General features: G+C 40.4%; 1 protein-coding gene across 3 annotated transcripts; it reads left to right on the top strand.

Moving 5' to 3' along the window:
- The first annotated feature begins 1,059 nt into the window (after positions 1–1,059).
- On the top strand, positions 1,060–14,501 carry tlx2 (T cell leukemia homeobox 2). Of its 3 annotated transcripts, XM_029513117.1 has the most exons (5): positions 1,060–2,292; positions 8,316–8,528; positions 9,332–9,569; positions 13,312–13,492; positions 14,084–14,501. In XM_029513117.1, the coding sequence occupies exons 1-5, from the start codon at positions 1,740–1,742 to the stop codon at positions 14,093–14,095; spliced, it is 1,197 nt and encodes a 398-aa protein (XP_029368977.1). In that variant the 5' UTR covers positions 1,060–1,739; the 3' UTR covers positions 14,096–14,501. The 3 variants fall into 3 exon arrangements, with proteins under 3 accessions (XP_029368977.1, XP_029368976.1, XP_029368978.1); XM_029513116.1 differs by lacking the exon at positions 14,084–14,501 and having other exon boundaries at positions 13,312–13,528; XM_029513118.1 differs by lacking the exons at positions 8,316–8,528; positions 14,084–14,501 and having other exon boundaries at positions 13,312–13,528.
- The last annotated feature ends 4,090 nt before the right edge of the window (positions 14,502–18,591 follow it).

An 18,591-nucleotide genomic window follows, 5' to 3' on the forward strand; every position in this document is an offset into this window, starting at 1 on the left:
TTATTGCTTCGGCCAGTCTGGCGCACATAAATCTGGCTTCAGCATTTGCTGCATCCTGCAGGAGAGCCGTGCAGTGACGTAAGCAGGTTTCAAGATTAATAGTGATGAAAGCAAGCAAACAAACAAAACAAAGGAGGAGGATGATCTGCACCTCGAGTTTGTTTTTTGTTTTGTTTTGTGTTGTTTTTTTGGGTGGGGGGTCGTGGGGGCCCCCGAGGAACAGGAGGCCCCAAGAAGGAACTGGTCTTGTGGGTCAGTGGTAGCCACAGTCAGACTCAGAAAGTATTTTCCCCCACATCAGGTCCAAAAGCAGCACAGAGATGGCTGAGAAGGTCCTACAGAGTGGAGGTTTGTCTGCAGGAGAAAGCCTTGAACCACAACAACAAACTGTGCTCATGTGTTCAAACAATTTGTACCACAAACAAACACACACACACACACACACACACAAAGGAGAAAAAGAAATAAAATTTGGCAAAAATGTCAGAGGTGAACACACAAATATCAAAATTCATAATAAACCTGTTTTGAAAGACACAACAAATAAGTAAATAAACAAGAAGAGCTAAATCAACCGTTTGTTGTTTATATAAACAACACCAACAAAACTGTGGTGTGTTCAGTAAAAATCAATTGGGATCTAAAATGTGCTCGCTCTTCAGAAAATCCTTAAAATAAATGTTGGGGTGTATTTTTTAAGCCACACCTACCAATTTTATTTTGAAATTGTTCAACTCTGCAACGTGGACGTTTCCTTTTTTTTGTTTGTTTGTTTTGTTTTTTTTTCTCCTCTCTCTATCATCTCAGATAAGCAGATTGTGTTTCCGGTGTATTTGACTTAAAGCTCCATAAAATAATAACCATAACGGTGGTAGTAATACTAAATAATAATAATAATTTAAAAAAAAAAAAAGAAAAAAGAAAAAGAAGCTGCGGTTTCTTTAAGACACTCGAGCAAAACAACTGTCCTGCCGGGGAGGGGAGGGGAGGGGAGGGGAGGGGATGGGGGAGGGAGGTTTGGCTGGATGACCGAATGGCAGCTTTTACGCAGAGGATCGTCTCACCTGCTGAAACGCACTCCACCGTTCAGCACAACAGAGCCGTCTCTCGCTCTCACATCCAATTAATATCCAGCCTGCGAGGTGGGCGCTTCGTTTTGGCCTCTCCGGCTCTTGTTTTTATTTGGTCTGCTGCTTTATTTTTGATGCGACGAGCTCGGCCATCCTGTCGCGCTCGCCGCGTATGGATCACCTCCACCGGAGCGGGCGAACAAAGCGCACCGAGCCTCTCCAGAGAACCGCTGGATTCCTTTTTTACATTTTTCTAAAACATTTTTGTCAGTAGGCACTCGGGATAACCACTCGGCGTCTTGTGCGGTGTATTTTTTTTTCTCTGCTGTTAGGCTTTCTTGTGTCTAGTTGACGGAGAGAACGCGCAGTTAAAGATGGATACGCTCTTCCTTTGCCCGACGGATAGGCATTTAATTTAGGGAACACCCGATCCCGGCTGTTGGACAGAAATGATGGCCAGATTTTGGATAGCGCTGGACATCTTATCGGCTTCCTGGGAGTAGAAGAGGCCCGTGTCGATGCTTGCAAACAGCAAAAGCAGTCGAGCTCTGCAGTAAACATCCAAAACATTTCTTTTTCCTCCAAAGGCGTGAGTTGCCAGATGACAAAAACACAACCCCGAGCTGCAGAAATACACTGACACACGCACACACACGGACCGACAAAACTATGGAGCACACCGGGATCGAGGAGGTGAGTCAGACGCACCAGCAGCAACATGAACCCATCAGCTTCGGGATCGACCAGATCCTGAACAGCTCGGATCAGTCCAGCGGCTGCATGCTGCCCAACCGGACCGGCGACCCGGATTACGCGCTGGCCTCCAACGTGTACAGCAACGGGTACAACAGCGTCTACAACCCGGCCTGCTCCATGGCGGCGGCGGCGGCGGGGCTGGCCGGCTCCTACAACGTCAACATGAACATGAACGTCAGCATGAACATGAACATGAACGTTAACGTGAACTCTGGCGGCGCCGGCGGCGTGATCCGGGTGCCGGCGCACAGACCCATGCCGCCTCCGCCGCCTCCACCCTCCGCTGCAGCCGCCGCCGCCGCCGCCGCGGCCGCCGTCTCCGCGCCTCATCCGCCCCCCTCGACGCATCCGCCGGGCATCGGACCCGGAATCCCCTCGGTGCCCGGGATGGGGATGGGGAATGCGGCAAACTTCACCTTCCCGTGGATGGAGAGCAGTAGGAGGTTTGCCAAAGACAGATTAACAGGTAAAAAAAAAAAAAAAAAAAGTTGCAACACCTGCAGGCTGATTTGTGTTTACTATTAAAAACAGCCAGAGATGCTTTTATTACATAGAATCAGTGATTAACCAAAACTCACAGAGGAGCCTGCTGTATGAGTTATTTCCCTCATGATGCTGCAGCTTCTCTGACACTCTGTGTTTTAACTCGGGGCCCTGAACACGAAGTGTGGGAGGCTGAACTTGCGTCCACAAAGTGCAGCTGCTGATTTCATCTTTAGGCTGTAATCTGTAACGAATGGTGTATCTGTGTGCGCGCACACGGTCGGTTTTATTATGCTGGAAGAAGGGCAGCCTGACAAACGAGAGCAGAAATTGACATGGACATGCTGATGAATCAGTATTGGACCATCACTCTCCATTTACAGCGGAAGACGGATAACGACGTCCTCTTGTTTTGTTTTTTTTTTTTTGTCATGAGGATGAATGATTTTTTTTTTCTTCTTCTATGAACCAATCGAAAAACCAAGAAGATGAGTCGCAACAATGAGAATATATGGCAGCTTAAAAATCTCTACAACACCGTACTGACACATTATTATTATTATCATCATTACAGGTTTCACGTGTCTGCTTTTAGAATTTAAAGTAATATAAATATTCATGGTTTAATAGAATGAAATGTATTTTTACACATAATTAATCTGCACATCCACTTAAAGTTAGCTGAACTAAGAATTTCACTTCCCCCTTAAAAAGTCAAAGTCAAAAAGCTCTCTCTCTTTAAAAAAATCATACGTTTTATGGAAAGGCAGTGACAGCACAGCTTATAGAATAAAAACAGCAATAATACAATAATAAGTCAACAACAGCTCCACTGTTGTCTCTGGTGGATTTATTTTTAATTGGATATAATGTTTTCCTATTTAATTTATTTATGTATTGAAGATTAGAAAAGAACAAAAGCGTGACAGATAACAGATCTGTTCTTTGCAAGTAAACTTAAATCAAAATAGGCTGCACAACAATTATTATTATTATTATTATTAGTAGCAGTAACCCTAACCCTGTAAAATCAGCCAGCTACAGTCCAAAAAAATAAATAAATAAATAAATAACGTGAAGTATTTATTGTCTGGTTAATTGTTAATTGGTTAGTTGTTTTACTTTTAGAGTCAAACAATCACAATTATACTTTTCTATAGAATAAAGGTTTACATCCTCAGAGAGAGAGAAAATATAGTATCTAACCTTTTGGTTTAGATTCATATTCATATTCATGACCAATCACTGCCTGTAAAAAAAATAAAATAATAATAATAATAATAATAATAATAATATGTACTTTTAAAAAAGACAAACAGGTTCCCTCAGTGTTGTCTCCGCTCTGGTAACCACGGTTTATATTATTTTAATTGTGCGCAGGCTGTAATATTTTATTTAGTATCTATTTTGATGGGGGAGGTTCCACTGTTTTTGTTTTTCTCATGACCTCATCGTTATGAAGATGAAAATGAAAAGAACACCATGGATTATTTGCGCAGTCTCACCTCCCCCCCCCCCTCCCTCCCTCCCTCACCCCCTCCACGCATTAAATATTCACTATTCGGTTCTTTCCAGCTGATTAATTATTAAAAACTGGGGGACGATATGTCAACTGCAAAAAGATACAGTGTAAATAGGCTTATCAATTTTACTCATAGTCACCGAGGGCCTCTCGTTTAATTTCTCTCTCAGCTTTGTGTCGCTGTAATTATTTCGCAGCTTATATCTTTTCGACTGTATTGATCAGCAGCAGCTACACACAAGCGGACACACACACACACACACACACACACACACACACACAGTCTCCAGATTTAGCCTGCTTTGTTTTTACTATAGAAGGCCGTAAATCTAATGGACTATCATCTATCCCGATGGGCAGAGGACCATTTGAAATGTTTCGCTCTGCTTCTTGTTTTTCTCGTCGCTTTCCAAGTTGAAACCAGAGAAGAAGAAGAAGAAGAAGGAGGAGGAGGAGGAAGAGGAGAAGAAGAAGAAATGGCCTCGCAGCTTTGGCTGCCAAAGTCTGTTCAGATCAGTTTTTTTTTTTTTTTTTAAGTAGACTGTTTAAAAAAAAAAAAGCTGAATGCTTTTTATTTTTTCACACCGACATGAGTTTTAACCTTTCAAATTCATGCGGTCACCTGAATCAGCAGGAGGAATATCACACTGAGGGAAGGGCTTAACATTTGGGGTGTTAAAGGCATCATTTAATCCATGTCTGAAAATAAGACTCGTTTATATCAGCAGAGGGCTCATGTTAACCACCGACTCCTCAGGCTTTATGGGCCAATTTATGTTTTATTATTTGATCTCAAATTTCTCCCCCAATCTGTCACTACAGCCACAATAATAAATAGAATTATAATAATATTATTAATGTATCTCAGAAATAACTCTCCCAAGTAAAGTAAAAGAGGACTTGATTTTACTTTAGTGTAGTACTAATTTTTAGTGAAATCTGTCGTGAATCTGCTGATTTCTAAGCAGGGATGGAAAGTAGTTTAATAGGGTTAGGCACAAAACTAACAAAGGAATATATAAATAAACTAATATAAAACCGAAAAATTGAAAGTATAATCAGATTAAACAACGCTCAATAATAATAATAATAATAATAACAGATGATAATTTGAATCGTTTGGGCATTTTTGCAATAAACGGAGCCATAATAGAGCATGTGCAGCCCAACAGGCCACAAGGCAGCAATTAAAAAACATAATTAAACTTTTTTTTTTTTTATTATTAATTTTTTTTTTCCACCCAGTAAATCTCTGTCTGTGTTTTTAATGGCAGCAGAGCAGAAACTTGTGAATTTATTTGCGTGCTGGAGCCGCTCCTGTCCTTGTGCGTGTTTCCAGCTGCCCTGATTCTCGCTGTGACAGAAGACAAGTCTCTCTGCCTTTGGTCCCGTATAGTGTAATAAATAGCAATATATGTTCATGTTATATTTCAATATCCCCTTTAGAATCCTTCACGGATGTATTTATTAGATTGCTACAAAGGTAATATCCGCAGTGGGGAAGGGAGGCGCTGTCACCGAGAAGTATTATTAAGTATAAGTGGTTTTATTATGGGAAACATATTCTCCACGGTAGCATTTTATTTTTTGATATGCTTATGCTAAATTGTATTACCCAGGCAGCAGATTTAGTGTTCAAGCCCACTTTATTTTTCATTTGACAAAAGGTGAACGATAAACATTTTGTTTTTATTCACTCTTTAAAAAAAAAAAAAAAAAAGTATATTCATTTTTTGTATAAATGTTTAGACGTTTTAAATGCAGTAAACAAGCTGAAATGGCTCCATTTATACTACTCATGAAGTCTATACATGAGGGGTAAATGATTTTCCACATCCTCGACCGATGCTTCATTAGCTGTTCAACTGTTTTCCAGGCTGTTTAGAAAAACTATTAATATTCAGGAAAAGCAATTACATGTTACAGCAATATCTAACAATTGATTTTACACCCCACAGAAAATAGTCATGTAAGATGCACATTTTTCATTATTTAGTTTGCTCCATAAACTGTCTTTCATTTGGACACATTTCAAGAAATATGGCCTTTTCTAATTGCTTTTTTAATATTGCACTAATTGTCTTCTGTATTTATACCTTTAATAGTGTGAATATTATTATTTTTTATAATATCGTAGCGCCTGCAGTGGCAGAAAAGGCTTTTGTGAACAGATCTGACACAACAATAGTGGACTATTATGACTGAGGTTTATCTTGATTCATGTTATTTCATTCGGACTGATGGAGCTGAGCAGGGACAGTCTTTCAATTTAGATGCTAGTATAAAAGCCAAACAAGTGCTTGACTGCGTGAGCTTAAACATTACATCATTGTTGTACTACATGTACAGCAGTTCACAGCCGCCATAATAACAGAAAGGAATAAATCTGAAGGCATATCTGATTCCTGAGCAGTCTTAAGCTTACGCCTTCAGTCAACACATGAAACATGACTGATTCAGCATCCAGAGCATCTTGGTATCATATATTTATCAGTAGTTTGCACATTGTAAAGTGAAGCCTCTCTGCAGTTGGCAGGTCTACAGGCCCGCCTGGTGCATGTTGGGTTGTCTCTGAACGTGCTTCTATGTGCCTGGTCTATTAGTTAGCCCACAGATGGCCTGAAATAGTCACCTAATACAGTATTATTCCACCAGACCTGCCACTGGGAAGCAACAACAGGTCTGCTCGCGCTCAGCATGTCACCAATGAGACCACACATAGTTTTGGGTAATGAGAGCCCAATCAAAATGAAACAACTTGCCTCTACTTAAATATAGAAATATCAAACACAGGGGATTTGAAAACATACTATGCTGTGCAATAAAGTCCCTATAAATTCACTAATAAGGACTACAAAGGTGCTACAATCCAATATAAACACCTATAGGAATATTATAGAAACATAATACAAATAAATTCACTATAAACTCGTGATTAAATACCATAGATGCCTGTTGAAGTCCCAAAAGGAATATTAAAAAGGATACAATTACCATTTTACTACTATTGTGCATTAGAGTAACACATAATGTGAAACCTGATAATAATGTTATATTACCCGAGGAGATTAAAAATAATAATGAGAAGAAGAAAGACGAAAAAGGTCACTATGAATCCAGCAGAAAAGACAATAAAAAGCTGTGAGTTTTCATTTTGGGCACTAAATCTGTGTTGCTAATTTACACCCAGGTAACGTTAACTTTGTGTGACCTACTGCAACTGCACATTGCAGCTATTTGTCTTTACTTTGCAAATCATTTGCTCGTGTTCGTCTAAATTTGCCACTCGTGTTCAGCACCATCAGGGGGATGTCGGCGGTTCCCTGGAAACGATTGCGGAGCGCATAATAGCTTCATGTTCCATTTTCCATCCAAATTGTCATCGTCTGTGTGGCAAATGAATTTTTCAGGTCGCTGAAACTCAGAGCAGCAGCAGCAGCAGCAGCAGCAGCAGAAGCAAAAGCACGTGGCCCTCAGGGGGACACCTATGCAGATGTCTTCATATTCATTTTGGCTCCTGGTGAGCTTTTCCGACAAAATAAAAAACAAATAAACACCCTGTAAGACAGCGGGCAAAACAGCTTGCTGGGGAGGAATGACACAAAGATACAGAGAGAGAGAGGGAGAGGAGGGGGTGTAGTTGTTGATTGACATTCTGCCTCAAAATGTGAATGTGGCTGGGGAGTGGATCTATGGCCAAAAACGATCTAATTACATTTATTGATCTTCTGTTTACCCGTGGCTGACAAAATAGACAGGATTCATAGATATTTTATGATGCAAGAAGATAAGTTGTTATTAATACCCAGATATCTGAAAGCGAACCACCGGGCAGTGACGCTTAGATAGAAGAAAAAAAAAAAAACAAAAAAACCAAACACATGCGCGCGCGCACACACACACACACACACAGCAGACTCACACTGTGGCTGTGTTCAGTTTATTATGTTTTCTGAAAAGACACAGAAAGACCCGGTCAATACAAGCTGTGCTGCCATGCATTGAAGGTTACTGTTACAAGCTTTAGTTAGCAATGTTTGATTTTTGTACTGAAGATATTTTTATACGTTTTAATGTGATTTGAGCTCCCTGAAATGGCAGAAAGAGTAGAGCTGAACTTGTTTTAAGAAGGTTAACATTATTCAACTGGTAATAAAAAAAAAGAAATTAACCACATTTTAACCTTTATCACGTGATTATCATATGACCTTGATTGCCTATTTCAGATTTTGCTGACTCGTATGTGCTTGATCTATATTTATAAAGAAGGCATCTCTTCTCTTTCTGTTTTTTTTTTTTTTTATTTTGTTTTAGCAAACCTCAAATTCTAACTTAAGAGACTGGGAGTAAATAACATTAAAATAGACTCTGTTCATCATTCAGGCCTCCTTCATGTGATTAGCTGCTGTGCGTCGGTGCCTGCCTGGCGGCAGCTGCTGCTGTGCTCCAGATGTGGGACCTCACTGTGTCTCCCTTTCCTTTAGGGGAGCAGGCAGAGGAGAGCCGAGCTGGAGAGGCCACAGGGGGCCCGGGGGCCGCCGGGTCCCTCTGTCCTCTCCCCAAGGGAGACATCGGCAGGGTCCCCGTCTGGAGCACTGTGGAGACTTTAGCCAAATGCTATTACCCCGAGCTCGCTCACCTGCGAGACGGCAATGGCCTTCTAGCAGACTATCCTTTCCCAAAGGGGGGTTGCCCAGGTGAGTCACCCCCTCCCCCTTTACCTCACCCACTTATGTCACAGATGATTGTGAAATGTAATTCCCTCTTGTGTGTTCTGTGAAGAGTTGCTTTATTGATGCAGTTTTGAAATTGAAACATTTCCATCTTTGTGAAAATTTAATTTATACTAATGTTAATTCAAAGACGCTAATTTATCACCACCTGCACGCGATATCTAACTGTGACTTGTTTTTGGAACTTATGCATTTCTAAACGTCCCTCTATGACTTTTCCTTTGACTTTCCGTCCGTACATTTCATTGTGCTGTTTGGTTTCCAAAATCTGGCAGGGGAATCCTTGTTGTAATTACATTTATCTTCTTCACTTGGCAGCTTCTAGGCTTTCTGTTGGACTGCCTGACAAAACCCGTTGGCTTTTTGAGAGTTAAGACAAACTAGAAATGAATTTTATCCAAATATATATATATATATATATATATATATATATATATATATATATATATATATATATATATATATATATATATATATATATATATATATATATATATATAGTCTGTTAAAAAACAAATGCAGTTTAGAAATGGAAATAACCATTTACACAAACAATCAGAAATCCTAAACCTCAGAGGACCAAACACCTCAATTTCTTGCAATAATTCTTTTGCTAATTGCAACACTGGCAATTTTTTTAAAGAGTTATATGTGTGTGACATTTAACATTCAAATCTCCTACACACTCAATACTTAATAAATAACTAAACCAAACTAAGTCAGTCAAATAAATAATTTTTTTTTCATCCTCCCTTTTTTATTTCCAGCTGCCCTCTCACCCTTCTCTGTGACCCGACGTATTGGCCACCCATACCAAAACCGGACGCCACCCAAGAGGAAAAAGCCACGCACCTCCTTCAGCCGGGTGCAGATCTGTGAGCTGGAGAAACGATTTCACCGGCAGAAGTACCTGGCGTCAGCTGAGCGAGCCACGTTGGCGAAGGCCCTGAAGATGACAGATGCACAAGTCAAGACCTGGTTTCAGAACAGACGGACAAAATGGCGGTAAGGTTTCAGCAGAGCACGACTTCACCTGATTTATTTCACTTCAGTGGTATTTAGCTGAGTGAGAGCTGAGCACAGAGAAGCCAAAGTAGCCAAAATCATAATTCACATGCCATATTTTGGTTATTCTTTTTCTCCCACATGACCTACTTAAGCAAAACAAAAAGGCCTCAGTGGATTTTTCAGCAGATATTTCTCTTTATGAGACGCTCCTCCAAATGTTTTCTCACACCATAAATCCACAGCAGTGAATGTGTCTCTGTCTTGCTCTTACGGACCAAAATGCTCACTTGTGTTTTACTTTAAACACAAGTTGAAGCAGCTGAGGTGTTGTACAACACAACACCTATTTTGCTTAGCTTAGCTGCCAGTTGAGGCCAGTTCACTTGACCAAGCACAATCACTTCTGAGCCTCCTGAAAGGCCTTTTAGAAAATTGCTGTCCAAAGCAATACTGAAACACTCACAGGAGAAATTGACTGCCAAGTCCATAGACAGAAGAACAACAACAAAAAAAAAAAGAAGACACAAAAACACAAACACAGTACTTCACTTCATTCGAACTGTTGTTTATAGCCATTTGGAAGTAAATGAGTAGGAAATCACATTATGATGCCCTGCCCTTAGTTAAAGGGGCAGGGCACACATTACTAACAGCTGCATTACCAAAAGGGTTCTAATGTTTCAATGATCCTAAAGCAGTTTTGAATTAAATTCAGATAGAAAAATGAATCTTGTATAATGTTAAAAAATGGTTTTATCCAATAAAAAAAATAAAATAAATAAATAAATAAATAAATAAATAAATAAATAAATAAATACACACACAAAATTGTATACATTAATGTTGGGGGAAAAAAAAAAAAAAAAAAAAAAAAGCTCTACCAATCATAAATTTGCCTAAAATAAACCGAACCCAAGACAGAACGGCGTGTCACGAGCGGCAAGGGAATTGGCTTAACTCGTTTTTCTGATTTCCTAGTTTTGCTGAGATTTATGTCTCTCCCTGTAGTGTGCACCTGACAGGATGAGCATGAGGGATGTCTTTGCGTGACGACTACGCTAGTAACAAGAGGATGATCAAATCAACCGGCAGCGAATGAGATTATGATAATGCTGTTAACAATAATGTGTGGCTAATGGATGGAGGTTGGCGTGCATGAAAGAGTGTTTTAGAGGTGTGTTTCTGTCTGCGATTTCTTCCTGCCATTTTCGTTTTGTTGTTGTTTTTAACAGCAGCTATTCCTTTATTACAGTTTGTGTTGTTCACAGCACCAGCGTGATTTCAAAAGAGCTGAATCAATTCTTCATCATTTGCCTTTTCAGAGAACTTCCTCTCTTACTCTCTCACACACACACTAGAAAATGCCCCCATAACCAAACTTATGAGAATATTAAAGAAGCTGAAGCTAAGGAGAAGAGAACGATTGTGAGCAAATGCAGCATTTCATCTGCTCTAAATCAGTCTGAATTCCTCCCTCTTTTGCATCCATCTTCCCACTTCATGTCTATATTTACTCTGCAGATTCATCTGGATGCTCACACAAACACCTGCCCTCCTCCATTAAAGGCACATATCATTCCAACATTTATGCAACTATTCGGAGCGTATGTTGCGTTGATGTATGTTGATATCAACGCCTGCTGATATGACATTCAAGGTGTTTGTTACTGGTTTCTCCTATATTTAGGAGAAATTAAAAAAAAAAAAAAAAAAAAACAATTTTCCACCTTGGGGTAAGAAGTATTTGTCACGTTCCCTCACCAACACCTGTCACTCATCTTGATCAGCTGCCATGTCACAGGTGAAGCGACAAACACCGGAGTTTAGTCAACACAGTGAAAGAGACACACTTACAAGTGGAGAGGTTTCATCTGCTCTGTCTTTGATTCACATGATTTCTTCTGTTTTTTCCCTGTTAATTGGCTGTTGTGCTCATTATAATCATGGAAAACGTTTCCCAAGAAAACCATAAACAATAGAAATCTAGTTTCCGGTTGGAATGCAATGATTCACATCCTTCTCTGCTGTTTGCTTGGTGTTCACTGACCTGAACAACCACACAGGTTGTCTGTTCCCAACCTTGATCCGACTTGTGAGCTCATCTCCTGAAATGGCGCCCGTACGGTAGCACACATGCCAGGCCTTCGTTGTTATGGTTACAACCATAAACATGCGGTTAATCTTATGTAACCACATGTTTGGTTTCAGTTTGGGCATGAAAACTAACCGGTTATGTTTGGGAATAGGCTACAGTCTGTTTTTAAAGCCAGTACCAGTTGTAACCAGACATCTTCAATCATCACAGTTACAAACAGGATGCAGAGAATCCTCTTCTGGGTCAAACTGTTTTGCTGGCCCGTTCAGTCAACTCAATCTCTGACTAGCAAGTACTTTGTGGCTATTTATACCACATACCTATCCGACTACCTTCCTTTGTCATAATCAGGGGTGGCATGTTGTGGTGTTCAACTGTCTTCCATCTTACCTTTGTTGTCTACCTAACTTCATTGGCCTTGTAACAAAGGAGTGGAGCTTTTCCCTTTCCACAGTAAACATTAATATTGTGATTAGCATGCACCTTTGTCCACAACTTTCTGGTCGTCTGGCTACTTTGAGGGATTTTCGTACTTATTACAACATTCAGGGTGAAACACAACCTCTGCTGACAACGACAAAATTCTCATAGTTTCATTCCTCCGCCACGTTTTTTCCTTTTGTTCACAATATCACCGGGTGATTTTTTTTAAATGAATTTAGCTTTTTATTCTTTATCTTCCCATGCTAACGAAGCTAAATTAACCTTGTTAGCCATGCTAACGAAGCTAAGTTAGCTTTGTTAGCCATGCTAACGACGTGACTAGCTTAGGTTTACAGAGAGGACTCTGCTAATCATGTCCGCTAAATGTTTAAGAACAGTTTCTCCTACAAACAGAGCAGAGACGGTCCTAAAGGCCTCAGAAATACACAATCCAGGTTCTTACCTCAGCTCCGGTGAACACCTGCTGCAGGTGCTGCAGGAACATTTAAGTTTGTGTCGGTGAATTTACCGCCATCAGTTAGCAGCACGACTTCCTGCACTTTTTCGTTTTCAAAATAAAAGCACCGGTCCTTCTCTGTTTTTTTCGGCTCACTTCCAGTTTTATTTTATTTTCCGTTTTCCTGAAGAAGGTCGAGCTTGCAGCCACTTTAACACAACTTTACACAATCAGCTGTCATTAATAATGACTGACAGCGCTGAGAGCCAATGACAACTGAGGAAGAGGGGCCAATCAGATTATAGGAGGGGCGTGTGCTGCAGCAGAAGCCCCGCCCATGGTCTTAATTACCGAGGCTAATGGCGTCGGAAAGAGCAGCTACAATCAACAACCTGTGGGGTTATTTTACTGAATCAGTCTGCTTCACCAACATATACTTAGGACTAACCGGTTGCATACGTCTACTGGTTGGTTTTTTAATCTATCTAAGCAGTCTTAAAGCCTTAAGAAGTGAAAGTGAAAGTCCACTAATTTGCATTAAAACTAAATCAGATGTTTTGTGTTGTGAACACCAGGTGAGAAACTACTGTTTAATTATAAATTATATCCTGTCCATTTCCCAAAGATAGCCAGAGAGCATCTTTATGACGACAAACATTGCAATCAGTGCTGTTGTGGGTGGCATTGATCAATGTTGTGTACAGCATTGTAATCATAAATCTTTCTCCTGTCCTCTTATTGTTTTTGTATCTCCATAAACCCAGGAGACAGACTGCGGAGGAGAGAGAGGCAGAAAGGCAGCAGGCCAACAGGCTGATGCTGCAGCTTCAGCAGGAAGCTTTCCAGAAGACGTTGAGCCAGCCTCTGCAGCCGGACCCGCTCTGCCTGCACAACTCCTCCCTGTACGCCCTGCAGAACCTGCAGCCCTGGGCAGAAGACAATAAGGTGACCTCCGTCACCTCCGTGGCATCTGTAGTGTGATGTGTGTGTGTGTGTGTGTGTCTGTGTGTGTGTGTGTGTGTGTGTGTGTGTGTGTAGGACAGAGGGAGAGAGATAGGGTGACAGGGTGGGATGAGAAAGGGAAGGAAAATGTGTGTAACAAATTGTGTGCCTGGACAAAAGGGAGGAATCTCTTTCTATTTCTGATATGGCTGACGTTCAAAAACGCAGCACCGTTATGGGATTGTTAGAGATACTGGAAAGTGATGCCTGCTTTGGAAAAACAAAACAACTTTTTTTTCTTTTTCTTTTTCTTTTTTTTTTGAATGGACATTGTGCCTCCTCGCTCATTGATCTTTACCAGCAATATGTTGTAGGTGGGGTGGTGGGGGGGGGGGGGGTCATATGTACAGAGAAAGAGAGCTATCTGCTACTGCCAAGACCTGCAAAACGCTGTATGTGGACTTCACAGCACAGGAGTCACACTGACATTGCTGTTTGTTGAAAAGTTAAGCAAGACTGCAACTGTTATCTTAACTATCTGAAGTTTGTTGTATTACTTTCCTGCCTTACACCACGTTTCCGCTTTCCCTTCAGCTGTCGGTCTAAAAGAGAGGAGGGCACTTTATCCCTAAGTGCCGAGACACAAATGGACACCTCTGTACATGCCCAACTGTCAAGACTGTCCCCTCTTTTGCCTCTTGGATCCCTCACGAGGCGGCAGAGGCTTTCTGCCACGAATGGGAAAAAGAAAAAAAAAAAAAAGAATAATAATAATAAGAGACCTCTTGTTTTTCGCTTTTGACTTTGTACAATGTAGTAAATGCATGTTTCAACCCTTTTCTGTGTGCACTCGGATGTACCATTGAAGTCAGCTGCCGTCGAGGCGGAGCTCCTCCCCGACCGCAGTGATCCAAGTGGTAGTGGATTGGTGGAAGTCCTAAATGACGGATTCCTCATTATGTTCAATTTAAAGGTGTTTTATATTAAATGATATTGTGACTTTTTGAAAAGATGACAAACCTCTCTGTTTTTCTTTGCCTCCTTTTTTGTCTTGTCGTATTTTTCACACACTCTGCCCTCTTTGGTGTTTGTCACCATTATGAAAACCGTGCAATAATACTTTATGATTTTAGCAGTGAGGTAGTTAGCCTCGTGGGATTTAGCTATGATTACACATTAAAGTTTCAAACCACCCAAAGGTAAGATACCATCAAATTGTGTCAGAAGGACAGTACAGTAGCTTTTTTCTTTTCTCTTTTTTTTAATACATAAAAACTGATGACTACAGCTCTCGTGTGTGAATGTGAAGCAGGGTGTGCTCAGAAAAATCCTCTGTGGATAGAGAAAAGAAACGCTTGAAAACCGATGCCAGCTCAAATTAGAATGCGAGAGTATGAAAAAAGCTGAGCAGCTGCCAAGGGAGGATTTGAAGTGTGGCTTGCATTTATATTATGTGTTTTTTGTTTTATTTCACTTTATGATTTCATTGGAACGGCTTAATGGAATTGGAGTGCAGGAAACCGTACCGCAAAAAAAAAAAGGAAAATGTTTTTTTGAGTTTGCTTTACTTTTGTGCTTAAAACAGGTTTTAAAGCAAAAGCACTCAAAATGACTATCAGAAATAACATTTGTTCCCACTAACACTTGGTCATCTACTTTGATCTAGCACATGTCTGCAAGCATAAACAGGAAGTAGATTGTCTATCTGCAGATTGCTAGTTGCATAAAACATAAGAAAACAGGAACAGCAAAGACAATTGTTTAATGGCACAACAGACAACAGGGTCAGCAATATTTGTAATTGATTATCCATGTTGCATTTAACGCTGGTAGTTAAGAGCCAACATGGGCGTCTGCGTGATCGTCTCCATCCAGACTAAAACGCCACTCTGGAGTTTTTAAACTTAAATGGGGTCAGCAGCATTCCATAAAAGTAAAAACGGAATTAATGTGAACGTAGTTCGCCAAAGTCGCTGAATTGCTGCTTTGTCTTCATGACTCTTGGAAACCCTGAGCTGATCAGTCATAGTAAACAAGAAGCTGTAGCTTTATATGGGGGAAGGCTCCTCTTATTTTTGTCTCCACTGTGTTATCTGTTTCCTGTCGGTCAGCTGACACCTACAGGACTTTGTCCTCGAGAAATTCCTTGAATGTCTCTCAGCGTCACATTAAGTGGAGTTCAAGCGGCCACTTTGTGGATTTTTTACAAAATGTAAGATTTTTTTGTGAGGTGGTCTCGAACTGGGTTGCGTAAATTTTAAATCCTTTTCATGGCCTTTAGATCTCACACCATTTTTTTTGCCATTGGCTTACATTATTGTCTCAGTGAATCATGGCCACCAAGACACCAGACAGTCGTGAAGATTTGTTATCGCCACATCCACCCTATCATGTGAATGCTTATCACCTAAGTCATAACAAAGACAGCTCATCTAGGAGCACAGTAAACACATCATTCAGGTTCCTTGCTCATAGATGGGCCTTCAACACCATGAATGTCACAGGAAATGGGCCTTGCCCCGCACCACCTCCGTTTCACACACTTCAAATCACTCGGTTTCTTCAAGCGTAACGTTGGCATCTTGTTAATCTTGGCTGTGCCTGCAACTGACAAACGCCAATGACAGACCTGTGTTTCACAAACTGCGGGGGTTAATATCTCGCGCCTTTTGTTTGGATTTCACTTGCATCTGCTCGCCGGAGTCTCCGAGGCCTTTTGCTCGGGGCGAGTTGATGATGTGGTTCGAAACAGCTGTCTGCAACTGCAACCAACCTCAACAAGCCTCCGCTCTCTCTAAAACACGGCGTCTAATGTGTAGTCAGTTTTTTCGGGCGTCTTGCCTGATTGGGATCCTGTCAGTAGTCGACAGTTCTCCAGGTGACGCCTCTTCAACCCCCATTTCCTCCACTACGTGCAGCTTCTTTCATCTCTCTGTCTCAGCTGCCTTGAAGACGTGACTTGGCCCATTTTTGAAAAATTCCTCCGTTTTCTGTTTTCGAAACCATGCATTGTGTTTTGCTACAGGTGCTTAAAGAATTTTCCCCCCTCTCCTGCCGGGGCCCTGTCGTAGTTTTTTTTAATTTTTTGGATCCTCTTTTCTCACCCCCTCTCTGTCGCCACCAGAGTCCCATCCTTATCCAATAAAATGTCACCACACAAGATGAACAAGAGCAAGAGACTCCAGGTATATCAGACTTCCTATCAAACACTTTGTTTTGAGCAGGGGCACAAAAAAATCTTGGTTGTTCGAACGTCGTAGAGGTTGTCTGTGTCTAAGTCTCGATCAGTCAGGTAACAATGTTGAAGGTTTTTATGATGATTATCATTATTTTTTTTTACATCCTGATGGATTTTTCATCACAACCATCAATTAATAAATAACAATTTAGTGTTGTAAGCTTACCCGGTTCTTTGTTTTGTATATAATAAGCAAGATAAACAAGACCAGGATTGTGATGATGCACATTCCGCACAAAACTGTGTTCAGATTTCAGTCAATCCCGATGCTGAGTTTACTCATGATTCACTGGACTGAGCAAAGCGGTAGTTTTCCGGAGAGTCTGTTCATTTTATGCGTTTGTTCAATTATTAGTATGCTCATTATTGTACAACACAAGATTTTTGTTTTACTTGACACCAGAGGCAATGCTATCAGTCCTAACAACCATTTTCAGGCTGTGACAGCTGCTGTAGCTAGCACATTGTGGAGAAAAGGAGTGACCATCTCACACTGCCAAACTCCATTAGATCACCGCTAACGTGTTGACATGAGAGGCTTTGTTGGCGAAAAGCTCTTATGGTTCTTGACTTTATAACACTGCTACAGCCAGATAGTTGGCCACGCTTGGCGGCCAACAAAGGCATCATCAGAGGAATTCTGCTATAGTATAGGACAATAATTGACCTACGTCATGATCTTTAAACAGATATTTGGTCATTGTGACATATTCTTAGACAGGTTTTCACATGTGGGTGGAAGTAGAGTTATGAAAATCTTGAAGTGGGCTTAAATAATTTCACAAACAAGTTATGCTTGACTAGATGGGAATAAAATACGTCTGATGTTGTAACTATGTTTTATGTTTTATGTTTTATGTTTTATTCAGCTCATATTCATAGTGTTGATCTATTCAGTGACAGAGAGGATTAGTAGGGACTCAGAATCACAATGCACTGGTGACTGATGTAATGATCCCACATCTTTTTTTTTCTTTAATTTGGTTCTCACTGATGTAACATCTTAATAAGCAAACACACAGTCCTATATTTAAATGATGTGAACTTCTGAAGTGGAGCGTTTCTGTTGGAAATGATGGTTGCTGCTTTGACTGCAGACAGATTTTTTTTATTTTTTGTTATCTTAGGGTAGAGGCAGATTTGATCTTGGAAAAGAACAAGTAACCTTATTTTTGCAATATTTTAATAGATTTTTATTGAATATTATTTGAAACTACTTTATGGTAACGTAAGTTATTATCTAACTCATAGGCTGCTGTAGCAAGAAAACCTTGGAGCATCAAGTCACTTCCAGCTTAGTCCTGTGATGAAAGAGGACCTTTCAACAGTAACGGTGACTTCAGAACTCAGTCTGCTGACATGACGTGCTTTCATGACTCTCTCTTCTTCTTCTTTCTCTCAGTTACACATATACACACACTTATCTACGCATGTACTTGCTCATACATGCATGGACAAACTGTTTTATGTCTGCTTGTCTGCTTATGAGCGTACATGCTGAGACAGAAAGCAAGCGTACACGTACTTACACACCATAGGCACACGTGTACATGTGTACATGTGTATGTGAATGTCTTCCATTAACATAAGCGGTAAGAAGAAGCACAGTGCGCACTTTAAATGTCAGTAAGAATGACTCCTTTACTCTGATACTCACAGGGTTTTTCTTTTGGTAATTTTAACCATATTGGCAAAAAATATCTAGAGTAACTGGAAATTTACGATTAATATTCATAAAGAATATATAATAGACACTTAATTCTGAAAAAGGCTATGAGTTCATAAAGACAAAATTAGGTCAATGTTAGAGTAGGTACGTAGAGCAAAAGAAATCAAAAAACAACAACCAAATGCAAAGCAAATG

The sequence above is a fragment of the Echeneis naucrates genome, chromosome 10 (assembly GCF_900963305.1).
Source record: "Echeneis naucrates chromosome 10, fEcheNa1.1, whole genome shotgun sequence".
Taxonomy (NCBI): Eukaryota; Metazoa; Chordata; class Actinopteri; order Carangiformes; family Echeneidae; genus Echeneis; species Echeneis naucrates.

Bases quoted from the DNA above. Each gene is read 5' to 3' on its own strand.
- tlx2 (XM_029513116.1), top strand. From the start codon at position 1,740: ATGGAGCACACCGGGATCGAGGAGGTGAGTCAGACGCACCAGCAGCAA. The intron at 2,293-8,315 runs GTAAAAAAAAAA...CCTTTCCTTTAG, and splicing joins TGCCAAAGACAGATTAACAG to GGGAGCAGGCAGAGGAGAGC. The intron at 9,570-13,311 runs GTAAGGTTTCAG...CCATAAACCCAG, and splicing joins AACAGACGGACAAAATGGCG to GAGACAGACTGCGGAGGAGA.